The sequence below is a fragment of the Henckelia pumila genome, chromosome 4 (assembly GCF_033568475.1).
Source record: "Henckelia pumila isolate YLH828 chromosome 4, ASM3356847v2, whole genome shotgun sequence".
In the NCBI taxonomy this organism is placed as follows: domain Eukaryota; kingdom Viridiplantae; phylum Streptophyta; class Magnoliopsida; order Lamiales; family Gesneriaceae; genus Henckelia; species Henckelia pumila.
Window position 1 is genome coordinate 59784260 of NC_133123.1, and position 20456 is coordinate 59804715.

At 37.9% G+C, this 20456-nt stretch overlaps 1 protein-coding gene and 1 long non-coding RNA gene across 2 annotated transcripts; one reads left to right on the forward strand and one right to left on the reverse strand.

The window, feature by feature from the left end:
• Window positions 1-2714: 2714 nt before the first annotated feature.
• On the reverse strand, window positions 2715-4933 carry LOC140866705 (uncharacterized). The gene is made up of 2 exons (XR_012144960.1): window positions 4533-4933; window positions 2715-2923 (listed from the first exon to the last, which is right to left on the reverse strand). It is a non-coding gene; the product is annotated as an uncharacterized lncRNA (long non-coding RNA).
• A 4758-nt stretch (window positions 4934-9691) lies between these two features.
• On the forward strand, window positions 9692-13417 carry LOC140861056 (uncharacterized). The gene is made up of 5 exons (XM_073264062.1): window positions 9692-10484; window positions 10590-11038; window positions 11375-11622; window positions 12328-12616; window positions 12740-13417. Exons 1-5 carry the CDS (start codon window positions 9692-9694, stop codon window positions 13415-13417), a joined length of 2457 nt encoding a protein of 818 aa, XP_073120163.1.
• Window positions 13418-20456: the final 7039 nt, after the last annotated feature.

Here is a 20456-nt window from a genome sequence, read left to right on the forward strand (position 1 = left end):
ATTATTAATATATATATATATATATATATTTATATATAAATATTATATATTATGCCTCACACAAAATCCATCCATATAAAAGAAGGGTTTGAGTTTTTAATTTTGAGAGTTTCGATAATACTTTTCCCCTTTTGTTAGTTTGTGGCTTAGTTCGTGCGATTACATGAATTGACCATCAATAGTTTAAGAATTCAGAAACACAGAAGTACAAAACTTACGAAAATACACAAACACATTCGACAAAACGATCCAAGGTATAAATTACAAAACTCTTGTTCAATTTTATTTTATTTTATTTTTGAATTTCGATAAATTATTTAATCTTATTTTGATTTAATGTTTTGTTTACATTATTTTGGTTTAATGTTAGATGTTAATATTTGTTATAATTTCATATAGATTCTGAAAATTCAAGAATTACATGTCTGAAAATAAATATTTTTCTTATGATCGTGGTTGCGTATTAAATTTTATTGACTATTCCTGTAATTGTAGCATCAGTTGAGAGAAGTTTTTTCAAATTAAAATTATTGAAATCTTATTTGAGAACCACAATGAGTCAAGAGAGACAAAATGGTTTGACGATCCTCTGCATCGAAAAACCTATTGAAAAATATATCTTATGACGACATAATTGATAATTTTGTTTCAAAAAAACATAAGAAAAGCTCATTTTAAATATTATTTATTTTTGATTAAAATTTTTTGAGAAATTATGTAAATCTTCTTTCATTTGTGTACTTTATTGATTTTTGTATTTTGGTTTATTTTGATTATGTTATTCGGATTCAAATATATACATATATATACAAATTAATACGAAAGGGCCCATAATTTAAGCTTTGCCGAGTGCCTCGTTTTTCTTAGGATCGTCCCTGAAAAAAAAACTTGCATAAAAAGAACAACCCCAATCTTCGATTAGACAGAAAACGACGTCCATATTCTATCTTCAATCATAAAAATTAAAGTGGGACTTTGCCGCTTATTAATTTAAAACTCACACTGCTAACAAGATTTTTTTTAGTGGGGGGAGACGATTTTTGTTATAATTGGGTCTCGAACCGAAGACCTCGTGCCACTTGGGACCTTGATGTCGGATGAGCTACATGTCATCAGCACTGCTGTTAGAACCTAATTGGGGGGGGGGGGTGTTAGGTTCTATTCGCAACTTTAGCAATTTAAAGCGATTCTGCAAATACGGATGCAGAAGACTAAAAACAATCAAAAATAAATGCGGTATATAAATGCTTAATATAAATAAAGAAGTAAAAGGGATAAGAGATGTTTATGAAAGTTCGACGATAAATCTTCTACGTCTCCCCTTTTTGGTTAAGATCGATTAACGAAGGATCCACTAGCAATTCAATGTCTTGGCCTTGATGGCTCCAAGGATAGCCATACAACTCAACACGATTACCGCGCCGATACAACTCGAACACTTGGCCTTGAGGGCTCCAACGATAGCCTCAACACGCGCACAACACACTCGGCTTCACACACGAGTGTTTACAATAATCAAACAACCAACTCAAATATGATCTTATACAAACAACCTTAGATTTTTTTGAATATATCGTACAACTATTGATTGAACACTTGATGGAGAGGAGATTACTTGCAAAAAAGAGAGAGAATGAATTGGTGTGTTGAAATGGCCGACCTCAAATGACATGTATTTACAGTTGCTGATCCGGGCTGGTTCGGAGCCTCCGAAGTCTTCTGATTTGAATTCAAAACTTTCGCAGCTTTGAACTGTTTGGATGGTCCGAACATGACTTTGGACCGTCCGATCGGTGCACTCCTCTACTGTCTTGGAACTTCATCCGACAACTTTGTTTTTCCGCCGTAACGATGTTCGGAGTGTTCGAACAGGGACTTCGTGGCCTCCAAAATGTGCCTCCGAGGATTAAATATTCTGGAAATACTTCGGAGCCTCCGAACTCATTTCGGAGCGTCCAAAGTTGTCAATCGTAGCCTCCGATCAATATAAAAATCATGCAGGCTTCGGACCGTCCGAACTGGACTTCGGACCGTCCAAACTTCACAAAATCCGAACACTTCAAATTTCTTTCTATATTTGATTTTGATGGAACTTGCTTCGAACAATTTCCTTACACAAGAAATTTTATTATCTGCAATTTCTCACTTAAAATCATTAGTAACGATTAACCGAGTTTTGTAATCATTAAAACATATTATTTTGAGACATTTTAATGCATTAAAAACATTAATCTCATTACACGAGATTTCTATGCATTTAAGGCGTAACAATCTCTCCCTTTTTGATGATCACAAAACTTGATTAAATAATTGAGATAAGCAAATGCATAATTCTAGAAATACTTCGGAGCCTCCGAACTCACTTTAGAGCGTCCGAAGTTGTCAATCGCAGCCTCCGAGCCTTACTGTGAAACCTCGGTACTAAAAATCTAATCTCAGATTAAACAATAATTAAGCATACAAGATCTAAGACTAAAAGCAATAAAAGAATTTTTTTTTTAAATGAAAAGTGTCTCGCTCGATCGGTAGGACTCAACTTTTAAATTAAACTAAATAAAATACGAGTTTTCAAAAAAATTTTGGCATGACCTCTCTATTTATATTATAACCCACATGTCACAGACAGCAGTCAAAAATAAAACAACCAACAATACTAAACAATTCAGACCGAGAAACGAACGAAGACCTGAGAAGAAGATACGACAATTCAACCATCAAAATAATTAACACTTTGACATTTCCATACCCAAAGACAATCAATGAATCTTTACATTTACATTAATCCAAGAAACAAAATAAAAGACTATGAAATGTTAAAATAAACTTTTGCGGAAGACTAGCATAGGTCGAAGGGAATTTTTCGTGCCCGCATCGCAGTCCGCTCGATAGTCTTGCCCCTCAATCTCTATGAAATACTCTTCACCTGAAAACAATAAGTGTAGTGAGTCTAAAAGACTCAGCAAGAATATGGGGAGGATAACGAGTACTACGTAAATACAAGCACACACAAATTAAAAATAGCTTGATAATAAAATACCTTGTGCCCTTAGTTTGAATAAAATGTACTTCTAAAATGAGAGAACATGAATATAACATATGCATGGCTAAGTCATGTATAATCAATGAAGCTGCATAAACTGTATCTGAATCTGTAACTGTGAACTTAGATCCTTGATTGTGACTCTGTGATTTCGATCATGATCATGGCTATAGTGCACAATGCCGCAAGGAGGTCGAGATGAAACCCAACTCAATCTTGCCCTAAATTGGTAAGGGAGACCAGAATAGCCCCGACCCCACACAAACACATGCTAAGGTAATGAAACCCATAATGATTTGGTAAGGGAGACCAAAACTTCTTTCAACCCCACACGAACACATCAATATATAGTCACAACCATCTCACTTCGTTCAAAATTATTTATTTCCTTTATTGAATATGAGACTTAGCATGCATATGTAAATATGACGTACATGTATATGTTAATCAATAATCATGCATATGACTCACACATGGATGATCGAGATGGTGATTTAGGAACAACCCAAAGGATAGAATTCTAAACCATAAATTTGCACTTACGACAATTCGAGCGGTTTGCCCGTAAAATTTGTAACTTCATTTCTTATTCAAAAAGAGTTCCGCTTTAAAACACACTTAGAACTAAATAAAGAAGTCATCCTCGAGGTATTACTCCTATCCAAACATTTTATAAAAATCTCAATTCTGGGCAGCAACCTTATTAAATCCCAAATTCTGCACTTCTATAATCAAATGCCTAGAACTCAACCAAAACTTAACCGAATTAATTCTCGCTTGGACCAACATATTCCCAACATCCTAGAATAATTCCCGACCCGAGCCCTAGGCCAAAACACAAGTTTAACCCCTGTTTTTTAAAAAAAAACGATTTCCGGACAGCCCACTCACTTTCCAAAAATTCTGCACAAACCTCATTTTCAAACTCAACCAAAACACATGGGTGTTTGTCTTCAAATTCCAGCCACTATCCTAGCATTAAACCAACACTTAAACTCACTCAAAACCCCCTTAAAACTCCCTTAACCCAGCTCAAACCTAGCTTAACCAAGCCATCCATACCGAGCCCCGAAAATCAAATTTTCGAAATGCACTTCAACCCCATCTCACAAGCCATTTCCAAGTCATCCTAGCTGCTACCATGTGAACTACATTCACCCATGGTAGTTCCTAAATCACCAACCAAACATCACAATCCACACAAACTGTTCGAACCCAGCATTTACAGATAAGAAAGTTTCTGAAATTTTTTTCTTTAAAATAACAGGGCATCAATGCCAACTACAATTAAACTCAAAATCATTCCAAACTTCATCAAGTAATTAAAATGTCATTTTCCTCAAGCATGTAAAAAAATGCAACTCACGACAGAAATGGGGAAAAAATCGAACAGGGCACTTGCTATACATTTTTGAAATAATTAAATGCAACCCTAAACCAATCAGACGACATAATAGATATACGACGTAAAGAAAATGAACCACATTCTTGCCTAAGATAAAACAGAGAAATCGAAAGGGATAGAAATGCTAGTTCCGGTCGTTCGAAGAAACAAGGAGCTCGATTGAGCTATGGCCGACGCGAGCTGGAAAGGGGCTGAACTCGAGCTCTAACGGAGGGGAAACCAGCTTTCCCTGTACGACAATAAGAAGCTACGCCGGAGAAGAAGAAGATGGAGGAGCTGCGGCGGCCGATGAGAGGGCTGGAGCTAGAGCTGAAATCGAGCTGGGAATGAGCTTAAGATTCACGACCAGTTAGCTATGGAACAATTTCTGGAGAAGAAATGAAGGAATGGAAGCTTAAGAGAGGAAGATGCCGATGGATTCTTGAAGGAGACGAAACAGTGGAGTGAATCGTGAGGGGCTTGTATGTGTGTGGGCGAGAGTGTGTGAGTTTTGGGGAGTAGAATTGGAGAGTAGGGTTGTGTATTTTAAATGGAATTTTTAAGGGTTAAATAAATAGAAGGAAAAATACTACACAACTCCAAAATACTATTTAGATTTTGGAATTAGAATTTAGGAGTTTAATTTGCACTGAAAAAAAAAAACAAGTTCAAAATTTTTAATTTAAAATATTAAATTGGATTTTACTAGCCCGGGATTAAAATTCTATCCTAGAATTAAAAAAAATCTGTACCTTAAATATTTTGATATCGCAGCGATAAATAAAATTTTTAAACAATTAACAGAGCAGTTAAAATAATTTAAGCAGACTAGACTAATCGTTTAAAAGCAAATTAAATAAATACACAAGCGAAAAATAAAAATCTTTAAAATGATTTGAAAAATTAAAATTAAAAAGGATTTAAATAAATAAGTTATACATTTAAAATAATTTAAGATAATTAATTGCTAAACTTAGGCTATTTAAAATAAATAAGTTGAACACTCGAAAATATTTAAACAACTAAGATAAACAATTAAATTTATTTAAAAGAATAACCTAAATAATTAAAATCATTTTAATAAGCAAACTTAAACTTTAAAAATATTAAAAACAAATAATTTGCACAATAAAATCGTTTAGAAAAATAAACTTAAACAATAATAAAAAAACATTAATTAAATAGTTAGTAAAATAAAATAATTGAATAAATAATAAAAATGTTTTATTAGCACATAGTTCAAATAAAGAATTTAAATCAATTAAACCTAAAAATAATAATCATAATATTTATTAAATTAATGCATGTAATTTAGTAAATTGGATTTTAGGCGTCACAATTCCTTCTCCACTTGAATGGAATTTTGTCCTCGGAATTCAAGTCTTACTAACTAGGTTCGAATACCTTAGACCAAATCAACACTAAATTTTATAACTTTGCACTTACATGAGTTGACCCAAATTAGTTTTCGCTGCGCACTCTGATGCTTACTGATATCTATATCATCAAGGACCTGACTAACTCTTATTCCAATATAAAAGTTACAATTCTTACATCATCCCAAGTGGTCCTATCCTCAATGAAATTCTATCACTCATCAAATTTACTACCAATCTAAATTTACAAACTCAGAAACGTCATCTTACTGCAACTTATAAGTTCTACAACTTAAAAATTCTTAGACCTTCATGTTATTGCACAACCTACATTTTGCTAACCTTATATCCTACGTCGGGATTCCAAGCAATATAGTCCATTAAACCATTAAATAGTTTATGTCGACCTCGAACATAACTTAAAAACATTCTAACTGTAGTGACTCTGCATGGAATCACCTACTAACTGGCAACTAATAACATGCATTAAACTTAATACAGCAAAATTCTTAAACAGAGTAAAAACGTGCGGAAATATAATCCATACTTTACATAACAGCTTAGTAAAACATATCCAAGCTTAGATCTGTAGTGATACAACCATATTGAAATGCTTAAAATAAACTGTATAAAACATTTATACAGCTAAACAAATCTTGCTGTATAAAATCCCTTGAAAAGCTCTGGCTCCCTAATCTTGCCTTGAGATACCGGCTCCGTCCATCCTGCGACCTGCCCCGTGGAATGGGTGTCCAAGATAACAACTAGGACGTGAGCGCTAACACCCAGTACATAAATATGAGTAAACATATGTATATGATGCATGCAACATGATGACTGGTAAAGGGTCATCCGAAAAGTCATGCTCAGTACCGGCGCCACATGAGTGCTGCCACCGCATGGATCAACCTCTGGGTGCAACCACACTCGTCTAATACACCAGAGTAGTCAGTGTAAGGTCCAAATCCACTAAACTCACTTACGATGATTTTAAAATAATTTTTATGATTTTATGCCATAAATTGTTTAAGTTATGATTTAATGATTATGGTTTCATGATATAATTATTTTATGTTTAACGCTTTCGATTAAGTTAATGTTTTCAGGTCGAGTTTGATTTTGGAATCATGGGACGAGGCTAACCTACGAACGAGATGATAGAGCGTATTTTTACGAACATTTTAAGTATAATATTGATATGTTTTTGATGCATGAGCCGGGGGATGGTATTTTTATCAAACGAGTCGGGACGGGTGACTGACTGCATTTTAGAGATGAACACACATTATGTATTGAATGATCATTATCCTATCTATCTACCCGATTCCCCACCCCATTACTTCCCATGTCCCCTTGTTCCCTTGACTCTCTCTTCTTCCCTATCCTCTACACGATTCTTTCCCCTTCTCTCCATTCTATCATCTTCTCCTTCTTGTTTCTTTATTGAACCTTCACGATTCTTCAAGAAAGTCACAAGCCAAAGTTCCAAATCTCGTTCTTGGTGTGGTTAGCTCGTTGCCAAGAATCCGAATCAACTTCGTTTTCATTTCAAGGCAAGTACAAATTTAAAATATTTTGAAACCCATTCAAGCTATTATGTATTTTGATATGAATTGTTGTGTGTTGAAATATGTATGCATGATTTTCATGAATTTCAAGAGCATGAAGTTATGATTTTACGAGATCGTGAAGCGCAGGTTGTTCTTGTCAAGTACTTGAGTTGATTCAATAGGTTCATGTTCTTTTAAGATTTTAATATTTTGAAGTTAGTTAAACCATGTTCAATTACAAGAAAATGAGCTTTGATGATTTATGTAGTTAGGATTTTGAATAAAAGAAGTTTATGTTTGAAGTTTGAAGTGTTGAAATTGTGTTTGGTGGCACCGGATTACTTATAATTATTATGATTTTGAGGATAACAATTAGGGTATTAATCTAAATGATATGAGGCCAATTCTATTTGAAAGCTAGCTTATTTATCTACAACTTTCATGTTTTGAGTTTTGTCAAAATAATTTTGGAAGATTGGTCAAAATCACCCCAAAGTGTGTAGAGTGTTTTGATTTCCCGGCAGTGACACATTTGGGGAGAATGAGCATAAACTTTTACTGCAAACTCCAATTGAGGTGAGGTTTTCGGAATTAGAAAGAAATGATCCAGAGCTACAACTTTCATGTTTACCACTTTTTCAAATTTTGACTTAAAAATAGAGTTTCAGAGCGAGGAAGATGAACCATTTGCGCAGGTCAGGCGCGCCCGCGCCTAGAAGTTGAGCGGCCGCGCCTTTCCTTCGAAATTCATGATTTGTTTATGTTATTTTAGGGTCCTAAATTCATGATTATGATCTTCAAAGTCTTATAAAATATATTTAAGAGTTTCTATGTAAAGAGTTTCAAGTTTTAAGTCAAGAACGACAAGAACGACTTACGTGGATCGATTGCGCTATGTGATGCATGTAAATGTCTAAGTTTCATTCATGAAACCTATGTTCAATATGAAAGTATGATTTTTATCATATATGACATGCATGAAGTAATGGAGTAAAGTTTTATGTTCATGAAATGAAAGTTATGACGGAATTTACGATAAAACAATGATGTTTCATAATGAATGAAATGATATGATGAATGATGTTAAGATGAAGCATGATATGATATGTTGATGCATGAAAAGATTTTGATGTCTTATGTGTCTTTGTGGTGGCAAACACGGGATTGGTGCTCCGGTTTGGGCTCCGGAGAGGGCCTTTCCAAACATGGCTCATGAGACAGATAAGTACACGGGACTGGTGCTCCGGGATGAGCTCCGAAGAGGGCCTTTCCAAAGAACGAATGTTATGAGGCTTAGTGCCATATGCTTGTTGATCAACAAGAAAAGGATGAATGTGCCCATTATGACGGTTGCCACAATTTCGCATAATTCGTCACCAAATGATGAGTTTATGTATGTTATGTTACGTTTAAATGATATTTGAAATCTCACGATTTTTACTGCATATACTTGCTGAGTCTTTAGACTCACTATACTTGAATGATGCAGGTAATGAGGATGACATTTATGCATATGCCGACGAGTTTAATGTCGGACATGAAGAAGAGCAAGGAGTCGGACCGGCGGGCGATGCATGAGTGTGTTATGTGTTGAGTGTGATATGCTATGTCTTGAGCTATTTGCAACTTTATGATGTATTTTAAGGTTGTAAACAAGTTTTATAAATTTTAAGGTTTGGATTTGGTTTGTAAATTATTCTGAAATGTTTTAAGTAAGGTTTGATGTATGCATACATCTTTCAAAAAATTTATTTTCCGCGTTATTGTAAGGTTATGTTAGTTTTGTAACATCTTCATCGGTTGAGGGTGTTACAGTTTGGTATCAGAGCAGTTCGCTCTGGGTTTTCTTGAAACATTCATGCATACTCGCGACGACTCCAACGCTCCGTCTTCATGTCTGTAAGTTATGATGTTTATTCGATTATGTGTATGATAATGCGATGAGATATTGTATGCATGTTACATGTTAAAGTATATTTACGTATTGAATCGTGACTGAGCGGTGTGGATAATATTGAACTTTAGGACTATGGCATCACGTAGGGGAAATAACACCAACGCCAACGCCAATGCCGCTAACAACAACCATAATGATTGCGGGCCAGATAGTGAGAACAATCAAAACAACCAGTTTTTGGCGGGATTAACTGCTCTGCTTCAAGAGCAAAGCCGTGCTCAGGGAGCTCAAACCCAACAGTTGCTTCAAGCCCAGACATCTAATGCCGGAAATAACCATCCTGCGGCTAATCAAAACCCTATCTACAAAAGGTTCTTATAGTTGGGACCACCTGAGTTCAAAGGAGAGACTGATCCTTTGATTGCGGAACAATGGTTCCAAGCTATGGAGACTGCTTTTGAATTCATGCAGATCACGGATGCGGATAGATTGAGATGTGCTACCTATATGTTCCGTGATGACGCTCGTATTTGGTGGAATGGAGCCAAAGCAGCGTTGAACCTAACCACCCTTACTTGGAATGGATTCAAGGATGTGTTCTACGGCAAATATTTCACGGTGAGCACCCGAAACAGGTTGGCTAGAGAGTTTTTGGAGATCCGCCAAGGAAACATGTCAATTGCGGAGTATGTAAAGAAGTTTGAAAGGGGAAGATACTTTGTACCGATGATTTTTGGTGATCCTGCTGAAGAGTTGAAACACTTTACAGAAGGGTTGAATGCCTTCATCAGAAAGGATGTTAGACTAAGTGGAGCGAAAAATTACAAAGAAGCGGTAGATCAGGCCATGCTGTCCGAAAAGGACAGAAACGATATTATCAGAGAGTCACAGGCAAAGAGATCTAACTATCAGGGTCGAGACCAACAAGGAAATTCTAATAGAAAGAGGCCGTACCAAGCCCCTTCCCAACACCGACCGTACCAACAACAACAGCCTCGACCTCAAGGGCAGAAACAGTTGGCTCTGCCAGCACCAAAACCGGCAAATGCACCAACAGCTTGTCAAAAATGTGAAAAACTTCATTCAGGCCAATGTATGATGGGAACTGGTGTATGTTACTTGTGCAAACAACCAGGACATTTTGCAAAGGAATGTCCCCAACAAAGAGGACCGGTCAAAGGCCGAGTGTTTGCCATGACTCATGAGCAAGTGGACACAAACTCAGCCATCGTCACAGGTATGATTAATGTTTCCAGTATTCCTGCTCATATCTTAATTGATACTGGAGCTACACATTCATTCATATCTGTTGAATTTGTTAATAAATCGGGTTTGGTACCAGATAAGTCAATTTCGGGGTTTAGTATATCTTTGCCTTCAGGGGGAGAATTGAGTAGTGATTTGATTATCAGAGGATGCAGTATACAGATGCAAGGTCATGAGTTGTATGCTGATCTTATTATCCTCAAAATGTCGGACTTTGACGTGATATTTGGTATGGATTGGTTGTCTTGTTATGAGGCTACCATAGACTGTAAACGGAGGACGGTTTCCTTGAAAACTAAGGATGGAGAAACGTTTCTATTCCATGCCACACCGAAAAATAATTCATCTCTTTTAATTTCAGTAGGTAAGGCATGGCAACTGTTGAATAAAGGATGTGAAGGTTTCCTCGCAAGTGTCACTTGCGACCAAGAATTACCTCGACCGAACCTTGAAGACGTCGAGGTAGTGAGAGATTTCCCAGAAGTAGTTCCTGATGATATTGCAGGATTACCTCCAGCTAGGGAGGTAGAATTTGGAATTAAATTAATGCCCGGAACCCAACCAGCTTCCAAAGCACTATACAGATTAGCACCAACTGAAATGAAAGAATTGAAGGAGCAACTACAAGAGCTACTCAATAAAGGCTTTATTAGACCGAGTATATCGCCTTGGGGTGCACCGGTATTGTTTGTCAAGAAGAAAGATGGGTCTATGAGACTGTGCATCGATTATAGAGAGCTGAATCGAGTAACAGTGAAGAACAAATATCCACTGCCAAGGATTGATGATTTGTTTGATCAGTTACAAGGGGCAGTAGTATTCTCCAAGATCGATTTGAGATCAGGTTATCACCAATTGAAGGTGAAAGATGAAGATATTCATAAGACGGCTTTCAGGACTCGTTATGGCCACTACGAGTTTTTAGTCATGCCATTTGGAGATACCAATGCACCGAAAGTATTCATGGATCTTATGAACATAGTGTTTCAGCCTTTCTTAGATCAGTTTGTCATAGTATTCATAGATGACATACTGATTTACTCTCGTAGTTCAGATGAGCATCGTCAGCATCTAACTACAGTCTTGCAGATTCTGAAAGAAAAACAATTGTTTGCTAAGTTCAGTAAGTGTGAATTTTGACTGGAACAGATTGCATTTTTGGGTCACATAGTTTCGGCTAAGGGAATAGAGGTTGATCCAGCAAAGATAGAAGCAATTAAAAATTGGGTTACTCCAAAAAATGCTACAAAGATACGGAGTTTCTTGGGATTAGCGGGTTACTATAGGAGATTCATTCAGGATTTCTCCAAGATAGCACTGCCACTAACGTCATTAACTCGCAAAAGTGTGAAGTTTGAATGGTCTAATCAGTGTGAGAAAAGCTTTTTAGTGTTAAATAAAAAGTTGATGACAGCACCATTACTAGCCATACCAGAAGGAACAGGTCGATTTGTAATTTATACAGATGCTTCCAAGAGTGGATTAAGGGCTGTCTTGATGCAATATGGAAAGGTGATAGCATATGCTTCACGACAGTTGAAGATTCATGAAAAGAATTACCCTACCCATGAACTTGAATTGGCAGCAGTTGTCTTCGCACTCAAACTATGGAGACATTACCTTTATGATGAGAAGTGTCAGATTTTCACTGATCATAAGAGTTTGAAGTACTTCTTCACCCAGAAGGAGTTGAACATGAGGCAGAGAAGATGGCTCGAATTGGTGAAAGATTATGACTGTAATATTAGCTACCATCCGGGTAAAGCTAATGTAGTAGCAGATGCTTTGAGTCGTAAATCTGCAACCTTGAACAGAATGACAACTCAACAAGAGTTAATTGCAGATTTTGAACGACTCAGATTGGAAGTAGTTGAGCCGATGGAAGTTTGTGCCCTATCAGCCTTAACAATGGTTCCAAGTTTGCTCGACAAGATTCGAACAGGTCAGGCTTCAAACCAACAATTATTAACTTGGAAACTTAAAGATGAAGCTAAAGGGGGTGCATTGTATACAGTGAAGGATGGGATCGTGCATCACAAAGGGCGAAAGTGGGTACCAGTAGTAGATTCACTGAGGGAAGATGTGATGACTGAGGCTCACACTGTACCATATTCTATTCATCCAGGGAGTACAAAGATGTTCAAGGATTTACAGATGCTATACTGGTGGCCAGGTATGAAGAAAGACATCGTTAAGTTTGTTAGCGAATGTTTGACATGTTAACAGGTCAAAGTTGAACATCAAAGGCCAGCAGGACTTCTGAAACCATTACACATTCCCACTTGGAAATGGGAAGATGTCACAATGGACTTTGTGATTGGACTGCCAATTACACAACGAAGAATGAATTCAATATGGATAATAGTTTACAGGTTGACGAAGTCAGCTCACTTTTTACCAGTTAGAAACAACTTCTCGATGAATCAATATGCAGAGTTGTATATTCGAGAGGTAGTTAGATTGCATGGAGTTCCAGCAAGGATAGTCTCTGACAGGGATCCCAGGTTCACATCAAACTTTTGGAAGAGTCTACATCATGGATTGGGGACAAAGTTATCCTTCAGTACAGCTTTTCATCCACAAACAGATGGACAATCTGAGCGAGTGATTCAGATACTGGAGTATTTACTTAGGGCTTGCATGATTGACTTCGGAGGAAATTGGGAATCGAAGTTGCCTTTAGTGGAGTTCACATATAACAATAGTTATCAAGCTACTATTGGAATGACTCCTTATGAGGCTTTGTATGAGAGAAAGTGTAGGACTCCATTGCATTGGGATGAAGTGGGAGAAAGAGCTGTATTGGGACCAGAAATAGTGCAACAGACAATCGACATGATAGCAAAAGTCAAGGACAGAATGTTGACAGCACAGAGTCGACAGAAAAGCTACGCCGATAATTGACGTAGAGACTTGGAGTTTCAGGTAGGTGATCATGTGTTCTTGAAAGTGTCACCTTGGAAAGGAGTTTTGAGATTTGGGAAGAAAGGAAAGCTGAGTCCGAGATATATAGGGCCTTTCGAGATCCTAGACAAGATTGGAGAAAGAGCCTATCGATTGGCATTGCCTCCAAATCTAGAAGGAGTACACGACGTCTTCCATGTCTCAATGTTGAGGAAGTATATCTCAAATCCTTCCCATGTCATTCTTCATGAACCAGTTCAGTGGACGCCAGACTTGTCATATGAAGAGGTACCTATCCAAATTTTGGATACACAAGTCCGGAAGTTGAGAAACAAAGAGATCAAGATGGTAAAGGTCTTATGGCGCAATCAATTAGTGGAAGAGGCTACTTGGGAGACTGAACAAGATATGCGTAGCCGATACCCAAAATTATTTGGTGAGTCGAATTTTGAGGACAAAATTCTTTTAAAGAGGGTAGAGTTGTAAGGTCCAAATCCACTAAACTCACTTACGATGATTTTAAAATAATTTTTATGATTTTATGCCATAAATTGTTTAAGTTATGATTTAATGATTATGGTTTCATGATATAATTATTTTATATTTAACGCTTTCGATTAAGTTAATGGTTTCAGGTCGAGTTTGATTTTGGAATCATGGGACGAGGCTAACCTACAAACGAGATGATAGAGCGTATTTTTACGAACATTTTAAGTATAATATTGATATGTTTTTGATGCATGAGTCGGGGGATGGTATTTTTATCAAACGAGTCGGGACGGGTGACTAACTGCATTTTAGAGATGAACACACATTATGTATTGAATGATCATTATCCTATCTATCTACCCGGTTCCCCACCCCATTACTTCCCATGTCCCCTTGTTCCCTTGACTCTCTCTTCTTCCCTATCCTCTACACGATTCTTTCCCCTTCTCTCCATTCTATCATCTTCTCCTTCTTGTTTCTTTATTGAACCTTCACGGTTCTTCAAGAAAGTCACAAGCCAAAGTTCCAAATCTCGTTCTTGGTGTGGTTAGCTCGTTGCCAAGAATCCGAATCAACTTCGTCTTCATTTCAAGGCAAGTACAAATTTAAAAGATTTTGAAACCCATTCAAGCTATTATGCAATTTGATATGAATTGTTGTGTGTTGAAATATTTATGCATGATTTTCATGAATTTCAAGAGCATGAAGTTATGATTTTACGAGATCGTGAAGCGCAGGTTGTTCTTGTCAAGTACTTGAGTTGATTCAAGAGGTTCATGTTCTTTTAAGATTTTAATGTTTTGAAGTTAGTTAAACCATGTTTAATTACAAGAAAATGAGCTTTGATGATTTATGTAGTTAGGATTTTGATTAAAAGAAGTTTATGTTTGAAGTTTGAAGTGTTGAAATTGTGTTTGGTGGCACCAGATTACCTATACTTGTTATGATTTTGAGGATAACAATTAGGGTAGCAATTCAAATGATATGAGGCCAATTCTATTTGAAAGCTAGCTTATTTATCTACAACTTTCATGTTTTGAGTTTTGTCAAAATAATTTTAGAAGATTGGTCAAAATCACCCCAAAGTGTGTAGAGTGTTTTGATTTCCCGGCAGTGACACATTTGGGGAGAATGAGCATAACTTTTTACTGCAAACTCCAATTGAGGTGAGGTTTTCGGAATTAGAAAGAAAAGCTCCAGAGATACAACTTTCATGTTTACCACTTTTTCAAATTCTGAATTAAAAATAGAGTTTCAGAGCGAGAACGATGAACTATTTGTGCAGGTCAGGCGCGCCTGCGCCTAGAAGTTGAGCGGCCGCGCCTTTCCTTCGAAATTCATGATTTGTTTATGTTATTTTAGGGTCCTAAATTCATGATTATGATCTTCAAAGGCTTATAAAATATATTTAAGAGTTTCTATGCAAAAAATTTCAAGTTTTAAGTCAAGAACGACAAGAACGACTTACGTGGATCGATTATGCTATGTGATGCATGTAAATGTCTAAGTTTCATTCATGAAACCTATGTTCAATATGAAAGTATGATTTTTATCATCTATGACATGCATGAAGTAATGGAGTAAAGTTTTATGTTCATGAAATGAAAGTTATGACGGAATTTACGATGAAACAATGATGTTTCATAATGAATGAAATGATATGATGAATGATGTTAAGATGAAGCAGGATATGATATGTTGATGCATGAAAAGATTTTGATGTCTTATGTGTCTTTGTGGTGGCAAACACGGGATTGGTGCTCCGGTTTGGGCTCCGGAGAGGGCCTTTCCAAACATGGCTCATGAGACAGATAAGTACACGGGACTGGTGCTCCGGGATGAGCTCCGGAGAGGGCCTTTCCAAAGAACGAATGTTATGAGGCTTAGTGCCATATGCTTGTTGATCAACAAGAAAAGGATGAATGTGCCCATTATGACGGTTGCCACAATTTCGCATAATTCGTCACCAAATGATGAGTTTATGTTATGTTATGTTACGTTTAAATGATATTTGAAATCTCACGATTTTTACTGCATATACATGCTGAGTCTTTAGACTCACTATACTTGAATGGTGCAGGTAATGAGGATGACATTTATGCATATGTCGACGAGTTTAATGTCGGACATAAAGAAGAGCAAGGAGTCGGACCGGCGGGCGATGCATGAGTGTGTTATGTGTTGAGTGTGATATGCTATGTCTTGAGCTATTTGCAACTTTATGATGTATTTTAAGGTTGTAAACAAGTTTTATAAATTTTAAGGTTTGGATTTGGATTGTAAACTATTCTGAAATGTTTTAAGTAAGGTTTGATGTATGCATACATCTTTCAAAAAATTTATTTTCCGCGTTATTGTAAGGTTATGTTAGTTTTGTAACATCTTCATCGGTTGAGGGTGTTATAGTCAGACATACCTGTCCCCGCCGTCGCGGTACTCTCAGTGACAGACTATCGAGTATAGAGCTGAGCAGCTCTATAATCAGGTATAACAAGGTATAGGCTCAACCTGTATGTGCACATGATATATGAATATATAAAACGATAAAACATACATCATGCCACATAATAATGCCAAATAAATGCAACATATAAACATGTATACTCGCTGGCAATCTCAGTCAATGTATATGTACCTAACACCGAAGTCTGAACTAAGCTGGAAAAAGACAACCCCTAGCTGTCCTAGGTCAACTCCCGACCCGACCTGGTCTCAAGCCCGACCCAACCTGGCCTCTTGGTCCGACCCCGAGCTCTTCCTTCCCGAACTATTCCTTCCCGAATTCCCAAGCTACTCTTTCCCGAGCTCCCGAGCTACTCTTTTCTGGGCAAAGATATGAAGTGAGATGGAAGTGATGTGAAAAATAACTGAATCCCCAGCTCCTATTTATAGACAAATATTTGGGGTGATTGGGATTCTTGAGCTGACGTCGAGACGTCCGAGCTCCTATAAGCACGCCACATATCAGATGCTTGAGCTGAGTCACTACCATTATTAACAGCTCATGCTTAGGCAACAACTGTCATTCATGCAAGCGTCCACACACCTGCCTGCCTGTCCTGGAGGGTTCAGGCTTATACATTCTCTGATTTTGATTAAGTGTTCATTCCCAACCTGAACACAATGTGCCCTTCCCTTGATCGAACACTACCTTGGCCTTGCACTTTACTTTTCTGAGCACCCTAGTACCCGACCCGAGCCATGCTTTTCCTTGACCGAGCCCCTCGTGTTCGAACCCTCCCTTGTTTCACCATGACCGACCCGAGCCCCAAGGAAACATCCGAGCTCAAACCAAGCTCCATGCCTAAGCTAAATCCACCTCCACGCCCGAGCCCTAGCTCAATGCCCGAGCCCTAGTGCCATGCCCGAACCCTAGCCAAAGCCACACACACGGCCAATCATGATGCTCAACCATGTCCGACCCGAGCCACTCATGACCGACCCGAGCCCATGGTCAAATCCATCAAACCCTAGCTCATTCTCATACCATGTGTTCTTGATCTTGACTTGTTTAATTAGTAACCCTTAATCATGTTTAACATATTATTATTTTAAAATGAAATCTGGGTTACTACATTCTCCCCACCTTTAGATATTTCGTCCGTCAAATAAAATCTAAAGACAAATTAAGATAACAATATGAAACAGAAAACCATGTTTTATTACAACAACGGTAATTACATCTTTACATGGTAATTAAAAGTACAAAGCAAACAACTCAGGATATTCTGCTCGCATATGGCTCTCGGTTTCCCAAGTTGCTTCCTCAACGCCTCGGTGCTGCCACTGTACCATCACAAGTGGTATAGTCTTGTTTCGAAGAACTTTCTCCTTCCTGTCTAGAATACGGAGTGGTCGTTCAACATATGATAGATCTGGCTCTAGATGAACTTTAGAAAACTGAATCACATGTGATTCATCAGCTATGTACTGTCGAAGTAATGACACATGAAAAACATTATGTATACTGGAAAGAGATGGCGGTAACGCCAAACGGTAAGCAACATCTCCAATCTTCTCCAGTATCTGGAAAGATCCAATGAAACGAGGTGACAACTTGCCTTTCATACCGAATCTCATCACCTTCCTGAAAGGTGATACTCGCAAGAACACATATTTACCAGGCTCAAACTGCAATGGCCTGCGATGAATATTAGCATAACTGGCTTGTCTATCTTGAGTAGTTTTGATCCTCCGTTTAATCAAATCTACCTTGTCTACAATCTGTTGCACCAACTCAGGACCCTCGACTTGTCGTTCTCCGACTTCATCCCAGAATAACGGAGTACGACACCGTCGACCATACAATGCCTCGAAAGGTGCCATATCAATACTACGATGATAACTGTTATTGTAATCAAATTCGATCAAAAGTAACTGATCCTGCCAAGATAAACCAAAGTCCATGACAGAAGAACGTAGCATATCCTCCAACGTACGAATCGTCCACTCTGACAGCCCGTCAGTCTCTGGATGATATGCAGTGCTCAAACTCAGAGTGGTACCCAATGCCTGCTGAAAACTACCCCAAAAACGTGAGGTAAATCGCGGGTCTCTATTACTGACTATGCTCACTGGAATCCCATGTAATCACACTATCTCCTGGATGTATAAGCGTGCCATGCGATCATAAGAATACTCCCGGTTGTAAGGAATGAAATGTGCTGATTTCGTCAAACGGTCAAGAAAGACCCAGATAGCATCACACTGACGTGAAGTCATAGGCAAGGGGTAACAAAATCCATAGTCACGTGCTCCCACTTCCATTCGGGAATCTCAAGATTCTGCAGTAATCCACCTGGTCGTCGATGTTCAGGCTTGACCTGTTGACAAACCAAACATCTTGAAACAAATTGATATACACTTCGTTTCATTCCTTTTCACCAGAATCTAGTTCGCAAGTCCTTATACATTTTCATATTTCCAGGATGAACAGATAATCGACTCCTGTGAGCTTGAGAAAGAATATCATTCCTGAGCTCCGCAACATCAGGCACAACCACTCGATTTGCTAAGCATAATAAACCATCTGCCTGATAATGGAATCCAGATGTATTAACTTCATTGGCTAGACGTGCCAAACGCTGAGTCTTAACATCAGATATCTGAGCATCTCTGATCCGAGAATACAATGCTGGCTCAGATAGAATAGTATACAATCGAATTCCATTTCTCCCTTTCTTGTGCTTGAGCGTAAAACTCAATGAACAACACTCTTGAATCATATGAGATACTTCACTAGTCTGAAGTGCAGAAAATCTCACCTGCCGACTCAAGGCATCAGTAGTAAGATTAGCAGAACCTAGATGATATTTGATTTCACAATCATAATCCTTCAGAAGATCCATCCAGCGTCTCTGTCGCATATTCAACTCTGCCTGAGTGAATAAATACTTCAAACTCTTGTGATCCATGAATATCTCAAATTTCTCGCCATAAAGATAATGTATCCAAATCTTGATAGCAAAATACAATGGCAACTAACTCGAGATCATTACCTGGATTATTATTCTCATGTGTCTTCAACTGTCGAGAAGCATAGGCAATAACATGTCCATGCTATGTCAGAACACATCCTAACCCCTGACCAGAGGCATCAGTATAGACAACATAACCTCCTGATCCAGAAGGTAGAGCTAGCACAGGTGCAGTAGTAAGATGTCTACGCAGCTCGTGAAATGACTCCTCACAATACGAGGACCAAATGAAGGCAACATCTTTCCGTTTAAGCTGTGTCAAAGGTCTAGCCAACTGTGAAAAATTCTCGATGAACCGACGGTAATAACCTGTTAGACCCAAAAAACTACGAATCTCAGCAACCGTCGTCGGACGAGACCAGTTCAGCACTACCTCTATCTTACTTGGATCAACAGATATTCCTTCACTAGAAATCACATGACCTAGAAACACTACCCGATCAAGCCAGAATTCACACTTGCTCAATTTCGCATACAGCTTCTTATCTCGTAAAATCTGTAAAATAATTCTCAGATGTTGTGCATGCTCATCATTGTCATGAGAATAGACAAGAATATTATCAATGAAGACGATGACAAATCTATCCAGATATTCTCGAAATATCTGATTCATTAGATTCATAAAGACTGCCGGTGCATTCGTCAAACCAAATGGCATAACCAAAAATTCATAATGCCCGTATCTGGTCCTAAAAGCAGTCGTAGAAATATCTGAGTTTTGTACCCGCATCTGGTGGTATCCCGATCTCAGATCTATCTTGGAGTAAACAGAAGTACCCTGTAATTGATAGAACAAATCATGAATTCGTGGCAAAGGATACTTATTATTGATGGTAACACGATTCAGCTGCCTGTAATCAATACATAATCGCATCGATCCATCCTTCTTCTTGACAAACAAAACAGGTGCTCCCCACGGAGAAACACTCGGACAAATATATCCCTTATCAAGCAGATCCTGCAACTGCTGTTTCAATTCCCTCATCTTTGACGGTGCTAGACGATAAGGTGCTCGAGATATAGGCGTAGTTCCTGGTACTAGATAAATACCAAATTCCACCTCTCGAACCGGA

What these genes read in the sequence shown, in the direction of transcription:
- LOC140861056 (XM_073264062.1), top strand. Translation starts at nt 9,692, where the DNA reads ATGGAGACTGCTTTTGAATTCATGCAGATCACGGATGCGGATAGATTG. An exon ending in GATTACCTCCAGCTAGGGAG is followed by an intron (nt 11,039 to 11,374) that starts GTAGAATTTGGA and finishes CACCAATTGAAG; the next exon opens with GTGAAAGATGAAGATATTCA. An exon ending in TGATGACTGAGGCTCACACT is followed by an intron (nt 12,617 to 12,739) that starts GTACCATATTCT and finishes ACATGTTAACAG; the next exon opens with GTCAAAGTTGAACATCAAAG.